Source organism: Cheilinus undulatus, linkage group 14, assembly GCF_018320785.1.
Source record: "Cheilinus undulatus linkage group 14, ASM1832078v1, whole genome shotgun sequence".
Classification (NCBI taxonomy): Eukaryota; Metazoa; Chordata; class Actinopteri; order Labriformes; family Labridae; genus Cheilinus; species Cheilinus undulatus.
Genome location: NC_054878.1, coordinates 23,223,270 through 23,238,032, shown reverse-complemented (window position 1 = coordinate 23,238,032; position 14,763 = coordinate 23,223,270). Strand labels below are relative to the sequence as shown.

The window sequence follows — 14,763 nt, the reverse complement described above, 5'->3', positions numbered from 1 at the left end:
TTTTAATATTATATTTACTTTATCTTTTTAAATACTCACTGAAGATGGTGGCAGGATGAACAGGTGGGCGTGTGGACCGGCAGATTTTACCCCAAAATATATAACTCATAACAAAACACACCACACATTTAAATTGTATATATATGTATCCATACATTTATATTCAGGTAAGCTTAAATGATATTTAATTACTACAAAACGAGAATTCGGACAGCCTCCACTGTAAGTTAATTCACGCAACCTTGATAAATGTTTGAAGAGATATCCACCACGGGTTTGGGAGGTTCAAAATTCCTCTGTAGTGTTTAGGGAAGGGCTAACTGAGGTATAAAATCCCCACCAGCCCCAGATGTTTCTGAGTGACCACTTTCCATCCCCCATTTGAAGCTGAAGGAATCTCACGAGCGACAACATGAGCCACAGTCCAGAGAGGATGTCCTCATACCGCCGGCATTTCGAGAGCACCATGGCCTCCTCTAATACCTACCGGGTCCGGGTGTCCAGTCCCTCTCCTACCCGCAGGGACACCCGCCACCGCTCTGCTAGCTATAACCGGCGTGGAGGGTCGGTGGGACACAGGGCCATCACCAATAAGTCTCGCATGACCAGGTCAGTCAACTGTAATATGTTGTACTTACCAATATGTTTTTGTATGTGTGGTTAAATGAATCATTTTTCTAAATCTTTTTTTTAATATGATCTCAGCTTTGCATGCTCCAAATGCAGTTTTAAATAGAAACAGATTGACTTGTACAGTCTGAGTGCATTATAAGTGTTGGGGTTTCAATCAGTAATCATTAAGGGGCACAAGATCTGAACCTTGAGTACAAGCAAGTTAGTGATCACTGTTTAAAAAAAAAAAAAAAAAAAAAAAAAAAATTTTTGGAAAATTCTCTCCATTCTTGCATGCAGCAGTGCGAGCATGGGAACACTGTGCTTAGGGATGTCTGTGGGATTTGGTTCTAAACTGGATCTGGATGCGGCTTCAGCAGAGAACCAGGCCTTCATGATGACTCGAACCAGTGAGAGGCAAGAAATGGTTGCCCTTAACGACCGTCTGGCAGCTTATATTGAAAAGGCAAGATGATTAACCACAGATAGACATATAAAAATCATCAACATTTTAATCCCTTAACATATTTTAAGGACTCCAGCCTCTCTTTTAATATATCATACTAAGCGTCCTGACAAAAACAGTGCTGTATGTATCTTGTATTTCTTTCACAGGTGCGGAACCTGGAGTCTAAAAACAAGCTTCTGGAGGCGGAGATTGATGCCCTGAAGAGCCGCCACGTCAGACCATCAGGCCTCAGGCAGCTGTATGAGTCCCAGCTGAGTGATCTGAAAAGAGTGGCTGAGCAGATGAGAGTCCAGAGGGTGAGAGGTCTATATCTCATGATTACAACATGTTTGATTATTACTGTAGGTGACTAATAAAATGTGGTGGTTCACTATTGTGCTAGTTTTTCTTCATTATCTGATGGGGAATTACCTACCACCGTTTTTTCTGTGTGTACAGGATTTGTCTTTTTCAGCCAAGGAGGCGATGATGGCTCAGTTGGACATGCTGAAGTCCAAATATGACGAGGCACTGGAAGCCAGGAAAAAGACGGAGCATGACATTGAGATTCTTCGTCCGGTAAGAAACAGCAGAATGTCTTCAAAAGTTTTTATTTTAAAATTTGTGAAGAAATTTATTTTATGGAAGGCTAAACTATTTAATTTGGCTCAATTTTCCAGGATGTGGATAAAGCAACTTCTGCTCGCATTTCTCTGGAAAAACACCAAGAACAGCTGGAGATCCAGCTGGCCTTCCTGCAGAGAGTTCACAAGGAGGTAACACTTTTGTCTGTCTGTTCAGATTGTATTTGAGTCAGCGGCTGGTGGCTGACATGCCTTTCATTTTATCAGTAATGCTTTAATGAGCCTTAATTACTGCTGTGACAGGTAAGACTTCATGAGCAACACTCTTGATGAATCGAGTAAGATCATATACATAGCAATTAAGAGTTAGGTGTGAAGAGCTTATAGGAAGCTAAAGGTGAATGCTGCGAATAACATGTGGTAAATAAATGTTCAACAGATTAAATACTTAAGATGTAAACATGAGATACACCCTACATATGGTTTAAAATCTGCAGAGATTGATAAATGTCTAACTCTGCTTGTCTTTGATTCCCTAAAAGGAAGTTGAGGAGCTGATGCAGAGGATCTATTCATCAACCTCTAAGGTGGAGATGAGTTTTGGCCTCCCAGACCTCTCCTCTGCTCTCCGAGAGATTCAGTCTCAATATGACAGCATTGCTGCCAAAAACCTGCAGGTAGGGTGCAACTATGAAGACACACCATGTTCCACCACTATTATTCTAATGCGTTATTTTTACCTTGTATGAAATGTGAAAAAAAAGTGCCTGGTTTTCAAATCAGTGTTGGAGGATATCAAAAACATTGCAATAAATACAGGAAAAAATCCCCTTATTCAGAAGTTGTAATCCACCTTCTATATGAAAAACCTTAAAAAAGAGGGGATTATCTGCTGAAACTCTATCATTGTTTCTTGTCTCCAGGAGATGGATGCTTGGTACAGCTCAAAGTTTCAGGACCTGAATGATGCCTCAAACAAACACGTCCAAAGTATCCGAAGTCTGAGGGAGCAAATTGCAGCATATAAAAAGGAGGTATGTTACAATGTTACACTTATAGCATATGCTCTTGTCTAAAGTAAGTACAACACAAAGGAGGATCTGTGCAGCAGGAAAAAACATTAATTAAGTGCCACACTCTGCTCCACGTTGGTCACAGGTGCTGCTTGAGACAGCAATGAAACAATAAATCATCATCATCAGTGTCATTGTCATCAACATCCTCATCTTTAGCATCAAACTGCAGAGTTCACAAAGAGCTGGGTTTAAAATTTTCTCAGACTTAGAAAGGGGCTGTGCAAACCAAATGTGGTTGTGTGACTCATTCTACCACCAGGGACTACCAAGGCTGCACTAAGGTCAGCAAAAACATGGTCCATTGTGAAGATAAGCTGAGATAGCTATATTTTATTTTTAATACTCACCATTCTTACCAATGGGACGATAAAATCACACTGATTATTGTTGCATCAGTAGCCTGTTAAAAAAATGGGACCTCCTAATCTTAAAATAGGCGGGCCATTGAACTAAACCATTCGGCTAATATCTTTATACTACACAGGAGAAGACTGTGTTGTTTCTGAAAGTGCTGGGTCTTTAGCTTTTCTTAAAAATAGAAAGGAACTGTGCATATCAAATGGAGTTAAGTAATTCAATTCATTATCCGGGGACACCAGTGGGGAAGAGTCTGGCCAGTAACTCAGGGCAGTGGTTTTTAACTGGTTAAACATCAGGGCACACCACCACCTCCTTAATTACAAATCCTGGCACAAATTCCTTACACTTTTCAAAAATGGCCTTACCATTAACCAAACATTTCAGAGAAAAATGAGACAGTTTGAAATTAGGATAAAACAGAAGATGTAACAGAACAGACAGAGACATTTCCTTCACAATAAAAGCACGCCATAGACTTTTTGCCCTTTAGCTTTTAAGCATACATTAGCAACCCATGGAGGATGGTTTTGATACCCACTTTATGGTTTTGACCCAGCAGATGAAAATGACTGACTTAGGGAGTGGTATGCAGGAGCTGGTTCTAGTAGCTGTTTTGTAAATAGGAGGTAGGGGTTTGAACTTGATGTGAGCTGCAGTAGAGAGAGATGAACAGCTGAGTGACATGTGCCATGTGGGGCTGATCAAAGACCAGATGTGCTGCTGCATTCTGGATCATCTGCAGAGGCTTACATGTGCATAAAGGGACACCTGCTATTAAGATGTTGGAGTAGACAATGCTTGTTATTATGAGAGACTGTATGAGAGGAGCTGTCATCCTCCCGATGTCTGATGTTAAAGAAGGAAAATCAGCATGGCTAAGCAGTCGAGGCCACATGAACCTCAAAGTTTAGCGTCATCCATCATATTGGATTCTGAGCAGTATGTGTGTATGAGTTTTTACCCTTGTTTCTTTGTTACAAATACCTCTTCTTAGCATGTAAATGCTCCATTTCTATTTGTACATTTAGCTTCTCAACAAGCAACGAGAATTGGAGGCACTAAAGACAAGGAGTGAGTATCTGGAGATTCAGATCCGTGAATCAATCGAGAAATACAAGCATAAGGAGGATGAACTGGAGGTATCATGATGTTATGTTGTGTTTGCAAACAGTAGCTCAAATTTGAAGTTATCTTGCCACCTTCTGGCCTAAATGTCTCAAAATAAAGATGCTTTGACATGTTGTGATAGGAGCAAATAGATGCAATGAAGGTTGATCTGAAGGTAATGAAGGAGAAGATTGCTCTGCTGATGAGGGAATACCAGGACCTGCTGAATGTAAAGATGGCAATGGAGATTGAAATCACCACCTACAGGTGAGGGAGACAGTCACGGATTTACACTAGCACCACTTATCTGTTTAACTTATGTGGAAAGTATACAGTAAAGAAAATTAAACATAGAAAGTAAGTATTACTTTGTTAAACAACATTTATCCCAACTTTACCCCCGTCCTTTTTATTTTTAGGAAGTTAATTGAGGGGGAGGACAGCCGCCTGAGCACCATGGTCCATAATCTGTCCCTGAGCGGGGCCCTGCATCTCACTTCAAGCACGCATGCTGCCATGTCTGCTTCGGTCTGTAACAGCTCATCAGGCAGTGATGGGAATTCAAAGCCAGATGGAGTTCTGGGTGCAGGAGGAGCCTCGTCAGACTCCCACATGGTCTCAGAGGAGCAAGCGACGGAGACGTCTGAGAGGAAGACTCTCCTCATCAGGTAGAAGGGACAATCAGATGTTTTTAAGTCTTTCAGTAAGAATCATTTTGTGATACTTGGATTATAAAGAAAGATATCTTAATTATATTTCTTCAACTGTTTCCCTTTTATCCCAGAACAGTTAAGACAGATGAGGACATTTATGAGAGAGACACACAGGAGCGCACCATCACTATTTCTGGAGCAGCTGACGACAATGATGAAGACTAGACCATTTATCTAAACCACACTTTTAATGTCAGAGTATAAAGGCTTTTTAAAAGTCTTGAAAACCTTAAAACTGTTATTAAAGTGATGAATAATCCAGGAATGTGTTAATCATCAGTGAAGACTTTAATAATGATCTATGCTGCTCTGCCTGCTCCTAACTCCATGTCAGCCTCTCTCTGCCTTTCTGCTTTTAATTCTCCTGTGTGTCAGGAATGTGGCTTTCAAAATTACTAAATAAACCGCAAGCAAGCAATCATGGGCTCTGTTTTTAATCCCTTCAATAATTTATTTCAACCAGAGCTACGAGGGCTTTAATGGAAGTACAGTTGCTACCACAATGCTGATGTAAACTTGTGATTTTATAATCAAAATACAAAAAAATTAAAACAATCACTGTTCAAGGAGATTCATTTAGTAAGATGTGACATAGTAAACAAAATATAATGAAGACAGCTATTAAAACTTCCTAATCTGTTTGTGAAGACTGCAACAGTTATTAATCATAACATAAATCCAAATAGCTTATTTATACTACATAACACCCCATGATTTAAAGGCACATAGGAAGGTAGAAATCCATGAACAATAGTGGCAATAATCCCTTCATTGTGTCCTGAATCTTTAGTGACAGAAAACTATAAAGAAATACAAAAATTATTGTCAAGTATTGAGTTCATTTAGAGGACTAAATTAATTTGGTACTTAATGAGGGCATTTGAAAATATAAAACAAAAGGAACTGATGATTTTGACTATTAGTGAGAGCATCTACTGATGTGTTACTTTTGCAAAATTTTGAGTCATTAGTGCAAAGGCTTGGGTTCATCACCCACTCCTCCAGCGAGGCGATAAACTGCGAGGCTGACCTCGTGTGCTAGAGCATCAGCGCTCTCCTGAAACACAGACACAAAATCTTTATGTATCAGAAATAAAGACTGAGACCTGGAAATGTCCCAGAGGTTGATAAATAAATTCTCACCTGTGTTTCAGCCTCGGCGTAAACTCTCACCACGTCCTCAGTGCCGGACGGTCTGACAAAGGAGCGAGCCTGTTTGTACTTCTTCACTAAAGAGTCGATGGCCTCCTGCAGACCTGCCGGGCTCACTGCCCGTCTCTCTGCATCTGCTGTGTCTATCACTCTGCGGTCTGACACCTATAGGAAAAAATGGCAATCTGTATTTGTGTGGGTATGGCATTAGTGTACAAAAGAGCAGAAGACCAGAAGCAATACACAACGACTATGCTTTCCTATGAACATGTTCTAAAAACCAAAGCCTTCCTGTTTGAAGGTTTCTTTATTCACAGCATTTAAGTGCAATAAAATGACTATAGATTTCCATAAAACCTGTAAAGCTCCTGTGAGGAACTTTTGGCTACTGTTGGTTTTGGTTCTTTTCTATTCCCTGGTGTTTTCCTGTATACATGTAATTACTGTCCTCTGATGAAAAAACACATCCTGCTTTCTTTTTACAATCAAATGAATTGCTCACCCTAAGTTTTTGCAGTAAAAATGGTCAAAAGCAGGTTGCTTATATGGCATGCTACCTCACTTAGTCTGACAACTACGATGTAACAGTGGTTTCAGGGCTTAATAGTGCTAATTAAATAAATAACTATTCTTTACACTGATTTTCTGTTTGCTATGGTAGGCCATAAAGACTCTGTGACTCTCCTAAGCTAACACCTGCCCTGCAGCAGATATTACAGGTTTTACAAATGACTCTGTGGAAGTGATGAATCTTCCTGTTGATGGTTTGGCTTACTTACGTGACTTACTAAAAGAGGAATCAGTGTTAAACCTGACTTCCAGTTCTGTCTCTAACCATAGTATACACTGTAGCATACACTGTAGATCAGGGGTGGACAACTGGTGGCCACACACGGCCCTTCTACTCACTCAATGCAGGCCTGCAGGTCTATTTCAAATAACAAGAATTGTAAATATGAAGAAAAAGGGACAAAACCTGCCATGAAAACATGGACAACACAAATATTACCATCATAATCTGATCTGATTACTGGCATGTTTAGCTTTCTAACAGGAAATAAGAGATATGACTGGCTCTATTTTTTTCTGGGAAATACATTTATATCCATTACTAAAAACATTTACAAAATTAATATATTTCCTTAAACAGCCTGGAAATACTATGTTCTTCAAAGTATCTTGAATTGGCTTGAATTCAGTGTCTGTCCCTTTATTTCTAGTTTTACTGTATGCATATGAGTTAAAATGAAACAAGATGAAAATTATATTTTGTACCTTAGGTAAAATTATAGTTAGTTTAAATTTGTTGCTGTTGGGCCATAATCTCTTTTATTAAAAACCTTTGCTTTTCAGGAAATGAAAAAAACTTTATTTTTCCCATTCTCAAACACCAAATTGTCATAGTCAGCATTATGCTTGACACAGCATAATGCTAACATCTTGTTGTCCAAGGTGCCCATCCCTGCCGTAAGTCCATGTAGCCTAAAGCCCTACTCAGGATCCTACACATGTAGCCTCCTTATCTTGGGTTTTGAATGTCTGAAAATCTAGCACTAGTATTTAAGTTTAATTTCAGTCTCCTTGGTGAAAACTAAATGTACTTTTTGTCAGAGTTTTTATCCCCAAAGTTCTATTTTTAGCTAGTTGTAGTCTAGTCTACGATATGGAAAAACATTTTTTAGTCGTAGTCCTAGTTGACAAAATTAACACTGACTCTGTTTCAGATGCCATGATTGCCCATGCCTGAACAAGCAGGAAATGTGGTGACATGATCAGAAAAAGAGGAATAGAAATTGCACTGCCAAGTACCATATGGGTGGAGAAGAGCAGAGGGCTGCAGACACACCAATGCAAAGGTTCGAGTGCTCACTAGGAATGGGCAGCAATACAGTAATACTGTATACCGGGCTATTAAAAAATAGCCACGGTATTGCTTTAATTACCGTTATGAAGACGGTACTGCATAAAAAGCGCACATTTATAAAAATGCCTTGAGAGTATGTGTCCATTCCTACCAGCAGCACCACTGTTTGAGTGTGTGAAGATGCTTTAAAGGTGATGACCGAATTCTTGTCAATGATGTTGGGCCAATTTGACAAATGGCGAACATACCAGGGCATAGAAACCAGCATGGCACCACGGTATGGTCTTCTTTAAAGGCAAACTGTTAAACGTGCACCACTGGCAGTACTGAGATCCACAACAATGTAAGTTTAAAGTACTATTATCCTTCTTGGTGTAGATCAGTGATTTAAAAAAAAAATGATAAAGTCTGTTGTATGAAGTATGAACCAAACTTTAATTTTGGTCTGTTTTATAACCAGTTAAAAAATTCCTCACAGAAACTTTAATAACATATAAAGAAAGCCATGCTTGTGGTAAAATCAGACAAAGCTTCATCATTCAGCTAATCAAAAAGAGGCTGAACTTTAACAACTTGAGTAATATATCAAAAACCAAGTAGAATAGATTAATTACATTTTAAAACTTTTTTAAGTTAAAGAATGTGCTGTTTTGTAGTGTTAATGTGGAAGAAGAAAAACATTTAGGTACGATATATCAAGATGGATTAAAATGAATGAAATGAGAATTACCTTGACTTTGAGCTGCCTGTTGGGAAGGTCACTGTAGATTGCGTCCCACTGCTGAACAGTCATACCCTTGATCGCTAAAATGGCTTCAATCAGCAGCATGTCAGAAATGGCATCGCCTACAGTCTTTGGAAGATAAAAGCACAAAGATCAGCACTACCATGAGTGTTATTGTGATGATTTTTTACTTTAATGATTCAGGGTGTCTTTGTTTACCTGGTTGATGACGTTGATGGTGTTCTGCAGAAGAAGAGCTGCTCTCTTCATCTCATCGTCTGCGCTTGGGTTTTCAGCTAACTGCTGAATTTTCTCTTCAGCTGCTTTACTGAACAATACCTGAATACAAGACAAGTCCATTACTTCTAACATATTGTGGTAGATGTAGCACAACCTGGAAAAGAAAAGAACGGCATTTTCTTTGTTATCTGATCTACTTACAGTCCCATGACCATTGGCCTCAAAGTACACTCCAATATCAAACTCCTGAGCCGCATGGTGAAGGTGCTTTACCCCAGTTTTAGTACACCTCACAATAACCTGGATCAAATAAAAACATGTAAGCCTTTTGTATAAGTATACAAAGAGAACAAATGATTGTGTTTGTTAACTTACCTTCATAGTGTTTTCCAGGTAGTGTGTTGAGCTTCCATTAGCATAAGCAGTTTGCACCACTGCTATCTTCAGGTCTAGATGAGCCTGAACAGATACAAACACAGCTCAATAAGGGCTTGGCTTTCGTTGTCTTTTTATTTTTGATTATATTTTTAGGGAATACCTGTGTGAGTAGCTCTTTCAGGAAAGTGCTGATGAGCGTAGCGATTTTGTCTCCATCCAGCAGATGAAATGCTCCCTCAGAGTCGCTGTAGTAGTAAACTATTCTGTCAGCATCGCCATCGAAGGAACAACAACGCTCTCCTGAATTCATCTTCATTCCTTCACACAAACAAATGGAGAGAGGTTGAAAGTGATCAAAAATAAATGGTATGCCCTTTTTAATTTTCATTTGGTCCCAAATTGTTTGTCTACATTTGAAAAGGGCTCAGTAATTGGCATAAAGACTGTCCCACTGTGACCCATTTACAACAGTTTGAGCTCTGTATACCAGTATAGATGCTTAAATGGACAAAATATAGGGCAGTAGTCTACCACTTTAGAGTCTCTATCTTATTATCAAACATTGCATCTGTGATTTCAAACTAAATAAATCACAACATTACATTGTAGCTAATATTTACAATTGGCAAATAGATAAAACATACAGGAGAAGTAATATAAGCACTTAGTTAATACTTTTTTAAGTAGGGGCGGGGTAAATCAGCTTTTCTTTTTATTGTTTTGTTCCTGTACTCCTTTTTTAAACTTATTTTTTCAAAAAGGTTTATGGACAGCAATATCAAGAAGAAGGTAGCAACTGAATTGGCATAATCTCAGGGATTTTTGTGATGGTGCTACAGTTGGTGAAAGAGAAAAACTGTGTGAGATATCAATGATATTTGAGTTGTATATAGTGTATTTTTTCCATTTTGAAAGCTTTTTTCATTTATTTAAAATGTGTTTAACAATGGAAACCTCATTAAATGCACAGTATATTACATTCCTCCACCAGGGGGCTCTCAACCAAAACAATACAACATAACAGGAGCAGAGCAGTGCTACCCTACTCCACCCATGTCTACTTCTTATTTTGAATGGAGGACTCTGTTCAATGAAAACAACACCCTGTAAGTCATCTTTACTGAACAGAAAAACAATGTTTTTTAATGATAAATTTATCATAACATGGGAGAAAGGCACTTAAAAATGTACGTCCCCATTGATGCTGGAAGCGGTTCCAGGATGCATTACTTCTAGAGCACATGCACATTCTGGGACTGCTTCCAGCATGAGTGCTTTCATAAATCTTCTCTTTACATAAAATGTGAATGTTTAAATACACATGAAGTATCTGAGAATGTCCTCTCACACCTTTCTTTACTCAATGAACCATTTCTAGCTGTTATCAATGACTACACTTTTTCTTCTGAAGCCTCTGTAAAGCGCCTTCATACCTGTTGGAGGTTTTTGCTGCACTTTAACAAAGTCAGCTCCACACTGGTGATTTAGTTTTCCTTCACTGCCATCATTGAAAAGAGATAAATGCAGCTCCTTCTTTAGGTGATTCTCCATTTCTCGCACCTTTAGAGCACCAATACCATTTGCACCGTCCACTGAGAGATGCTTCTGGTCATCTGTGCAGTTGGACGCCTGGCAGAGAAATAATATTGATACTGTATAATGAACAATCCAAAAAAAGTTAACCACTCCTAAATGCAAAGGTTCAGACTTCTTACATTCTTTGTGAGCTGTATAAAAGCCTGGCAGAGTTTCTTATAGTATCCTTCCACTGTGGCTTCTCCATATTTACCCCGTGTGTTCTGACAGCAGACCATGTAGTGGAGCTGAGGGGTGGTCACCAAACCATAATCTGAGGGAAACAGAAAAAGAGCAAGAAGATGAAACACATGAGAATAAATCAAAGTGAACAAATGAAGCAAAGAAGAATAAAGATATGCATTTAACCTTACCTTTACTGTGACCACTGAGTGCAGATACTCCATCTAATACTGCCTGTGAAAGTCTGGCACTGCTGCTCCTACAGAAGGGGGATGAAATTATTATTCTTTTTTTGTTTTAAACTTGTAATATGTTTGCTGCCACATTGTGACTTACATGGAAGTTTAAGCATGGTTACCCAGAGAGAATAGGTGTACCTATGAAAGCCAAATTACATAGGCTCATACATACCTAGTGTCTTTGCCCACATACACGTTCCCCTCCTGACTCATGTCTATGGCTTCCTTCTCTATCACATCCCTCAGAGCAGCCAGTAAATCTTCCTGCTCAGCGTTGGCCAGCTGGGTGGCATAGGCTTCCCATGTTGGTGTCACCATCTCCCCCATGGGGTCAATCAGCTTCACCCCGTTGTCCTCCTACTCGAGGAAGAAGAATAAAGATCAAAATATGTTTATGTGGTGTTTTAAACTAATAGGGCCATAATTAAAGTTTAAATGTTTGTAACTTCATTGGGTTTTAAAATAAGATTTTTTACTGTTAATTCTACCATATTAACAATAAAAAATAAGACAAAATATCTACACATAGAACTATCTGAATCACTGCATGGAATTATGCAATGGGACATTTATGAATCCCTCCTCACCTCAGGGTTATGTGAGGCTGTGACCATGACTCCAATAGTAGCTCTGGTCTTTTTAGAACGAAGGATGGCCAGTAGACCCATCCTGAACATGATGTGGTCCAGATGTTTGGCATTAGTCCTGAAGCCAGCAGTGCCATACTGCAAAACCAAACCTGGAGGCTTTGGGTGGAGACTGGACTGCTTCAACACTTCCTCAAACTGGGCCATAGCTGAAATGTATTATAGAGACCAAAAAAGTTGCAGTCAGTGTTTTGCTCACCATGAAATACAAATGTATTATCAATTAAACGTGAAACATTGAAACAATGTAACTATCTGTGTAGCAGGTTGAATAATATCACAGTTATTTCATTAAATATTAAGTTACTGGTTAATTTCTACCACTAATATGACAACATAAACCTTAAAGAAGCCTTTAATAAAGCAGTTGGTTAAAGCCTCCTTTACTGTCACAGAAAATATGTTGAGTTATTAAAAAAAAAAAAAACCAGATAAATTAAAGCATTAAACAATGTCCCACATAACAGAAAACCACGCCTGTACCAAAGGACAGAAGAGGGCAAAGTTTGCAGCAAATTACAGCAGCAGTCCGTCGCCTACTTTAGAGATAAACTCCGTAAAATGAACCCTACCAACTGACTGATAGACAAACTTGACCGAGACTTGCAAAGACAAGCTTCAATAATATTAGCATGCAGCACAGACTGGTACTTACACTTAATGTACAAGAAACATCTAAACCCTAGCTGTTTTCTCAAGCATAAGGTGGTCTTTAATTCACTTACTATTTTATTTCGTGAATGAGTACCGGGCGATGAGCGCTGTCAATGAAACTCTTCCTGTTCCTCCAGTTCCGCCTCTTCGTCCACTTGACGACGTGGCCACACTTCCGCATACGTCATGTGACGCAAGCACGCTCACAGTGCGCTTCAATCTCCTGTTTGCTTTACTCATGGATGAAATTTCTCGCATTATCGTGCTGTGCTGCAGTGACGGCGTCAATAAAAAAAAAAAAATCAACTACCAAATAAAAGAGTTAATTTTCCTCCACTTTATGCAGCTATGTTCCTTAAAACAAGTAGTCTCTTGTTTTTATGGTTAACCGGAGATGCTGTTTCAGACCCACATGAATGCACATTTACACATGCTGTCCAGCACCCTTACTCGTCTTTTAACAGAAATATTTGCAAATGTATCTCAGACCTATTTGGCTACCTCTATTAGCACAAATTTTAAACATACAAAGGTGTGTCTGAGGAATGGGAATTTTTGCTATAATAATGTTCCACCTTCATTTTCAGTCATCCCGTGCGTGCAGACATGTAGAGATGAGGTGTAGCATGAAGCAGCACGAGCTTCAGTCACGCTCATAAATTAACCCTTTAGCGCACAGTAATACGAGTTTTTGCACAGTGACCCTGTGTCGACTCCCCTTAAAAGAGACGTATGCGACGTGTGCCATCCAACCCCGTCCAAGCACCGAGGGGGGAGGAGAGTAGATGGACGTATAGATAAGCCTAAAAAAAATAAACAAACGACAAGGGGGGAAGGAGGAAAGGAAATTCCCTTCTGTCGTTTCCTCTTTCTGGCGCTGCGCAGTGCTGGCGACACCTCCGGAGAGCGGTACGCATTTTCTCCCGATAAGAGAGGGGCAAAGCATCCGAAGCAGGCTTTTTTGGAGCCGATCAAAGAGGAAGCACTGCAGTCTGACATTGCGGGTTCCTCTTTCATTTTGAAATCCTTTTTAAACGCACTGACGCTGGATGAAACTCAGCCAAACCTGATGCACCCTCCTCCAAACGAGAGTTCTGACCGATTTAAGGAGTATTGATTTTCATTTCGTCTTTTACCAATAATCGTGGATTCTGGCTACATCTTTCATTTTTTAATCAATCAGAAAGATATCTAGTTATTGCTGCGGGGTGAGAAAACGGCTTTCATTGCCCGCTGAGTGTTACATAACCGAGTGGCATTAGCTGTCCAAGGTGCTGAACTGAATCGGTCGGAGCCTATAACGGGACGAGCCGAGGGGAATTCACAACCTTGCGTAAGTCTACTCATGTCACCACGTATATTATCAACGTGACCGCACGTTTTGATGCGAAAATAACGTTTATGATTTTGGTTTGAGCTCGTTTTGTGCGTTTTTTTATCCGCCCACACAGAAGGTCACAGGCCTATCCATCGGGGGGAGCGGAAAGCACGGGATAGATCACTGAAGCACCGGGAAGAAACTGGGGTTTTCACCCATACATTTCCTCTATCGTCCCGAGGTGAAACGCATTCCTGAGGTGGTCGATTCAGCGGAGAAAAAATGTCGGGGCAGACGCTCACGGATCGCATTGCCGCTGCGCAATACCAGCTAACGGGATCAGATATGGCCCGAGCTGTGTGCAAAGCCACCACTCATGAAGTGATGCCGCCCAAGAAAAAGCACCTGGAGTGTAAGTGTGGCTCTTCTTCCTCATTCCTGCTGCAAGGCCTGGATTTACAGTAGCCTATGCTAACCACTCACAACCATCAAAACCACATGCTAATGCTATCTTATCATTATGACCATCCAATTACACATCCCCTCTGCTTAAAAGGGTGTGGTGCCATAATGAATTGATGTAGTAGCCACGGTGATGACCCCTCTGGTGACCCTCTGTGTCAGCCTCCTGTAAAGATGATGAAAACCCAGAGAGGGACAGAGAGAGTGGGGGAGAAAAGGTCATCATTTAAGGTGGACTGACAGGTCATGCTTAGTGGAAAAGACCTTTTAATGGGCACTTTCCTTGAATATTTTCAGAACTAGAACTCCTGGAAGCCTGCTAAATGAAGTGCATGTGCACACAGTTAAGGATGCTGTGTGCACAGCGTGCAAAGAAACCTCAAAGTGGAGAGCTGAGGCCATGAGACAGCTGAATAAAAAACATATC

At 40.0% G+C, this 14,763-nt stretch overlaps 3 protein-coding genes across 19 annotated transcripts in view; 2 read left to right on the top strand and 1 right to left on the bottom strand.

Annotated features, from left to right (window-relative positions):
- Window positions 1–50: 50 nt before the first annotated feature.
- ngs (notochord granular surface) lies at window positions 51–5,210 on the top strand. 2 transcript variants are annotated; one of them, XM_041804587.1, is made up of 12 exons: window positions 51–63; window positions 344–609; window positions 913–1,078; window positions 1,228–1,377; window positions 1,520–1,639; window positions 1,741–1,836; window positions 2,187–2,321; window positions 2,568–2,678; window positions 4,109–4,219; window positions 4,330–4,454; window positions 4,607–4,855; window positions 4,972–5,210. In XM_041804587.1, exons 2-12 carry the CDS (start codon window positions 413–415, stop codon window positions 5,063–5,065), a joined length of 1,554 nt encoding a protein of 517 aa, XP_041660521.1. In that variant the 5' UTR covers window positions 51–63; window positions 344–412; the 3' UTR covers window positions 5,066–5,210. The 2 variants fall into 2 exon arrangements, with proteins under 2 accessions (XP_041660521.1, XP_041660522.1); XM_041804588.1 differs by lacking the exon at window positions 51–63 and having other exon boundaries at window positions 202–609; window positions 4,977–5,210.
- A 116-nt stretch (window positions 5,211–5,326) lies between these two features.
- Window positions 5,327–12,716, bottom strand: pgm3 (phosphoglucomutase 3). Of its 2 annotated transcripts, none has more exons than XM_041804585.1 (13): window positions 12,628–12,716; window positions 11,843–12,051; window positions 11,428–11,612; window positions 11,208–11,275; window positions 10,974–11,107; window positions 10,692–10,887; window positions 9,419–9,576; window positions 9,256–9,339; window positions 9,082–9,180; window positions 8,860–8,979; window positions 8,647–8,769; window positions 6,044–6,217; window positions 5,327–5,957 (listed from the first exon to the last, which is right to left on the bottom strand). In XM_041804585.1, the coding sequence occupies exons 2-13, from the start codon at window positions 12,047–12,049 to the stop codon at window positions 5,868–5,870; spliced, it is 1,638 nt and encodes a 545-aa protein (XP_041660519.1). In that variant the 5' UTR covers window positions 12,050–12,051; window positions 12,628–12,716; the 3' UTR covers window positions 5,327–5,867. The 2 variants fall into 2 exon arrangements, with proteins under 2 accessions (XP_041660519.1, XP_041660520.1); XM_041804586.1 differs by having other exon boundaries at window positions 12,558–12,635.
- A 556-nt stretch (window positions 12,717–13,272) lies between these two features.
- LOC121521417 (clathrin coat assembly protein AP180-like) overlaps window positions 13,273–14,763 on the top strand; it is a 37,105-nt gene continuing 35,614 nt past the window's right edge. For 14 of the 15 annotated variants that reach the window (XM_041805389.1, XM_041805397.1, XM_041805403.1 and 11 more), the window contains exons 1-2: window positions 13,273–13,889; window positions 14,008–14,286. In XM_041805389.1, the coding sequence (XP_041661323.1) occupies window positions 14,157–14,286 (130 nt within the window). In that variant the 5' untranslated portion in view covers window positions 13,273–13,889; window positions 14,008–14,156. The other variant, XM_041805388.1, reaches the window with a different exon arrangement.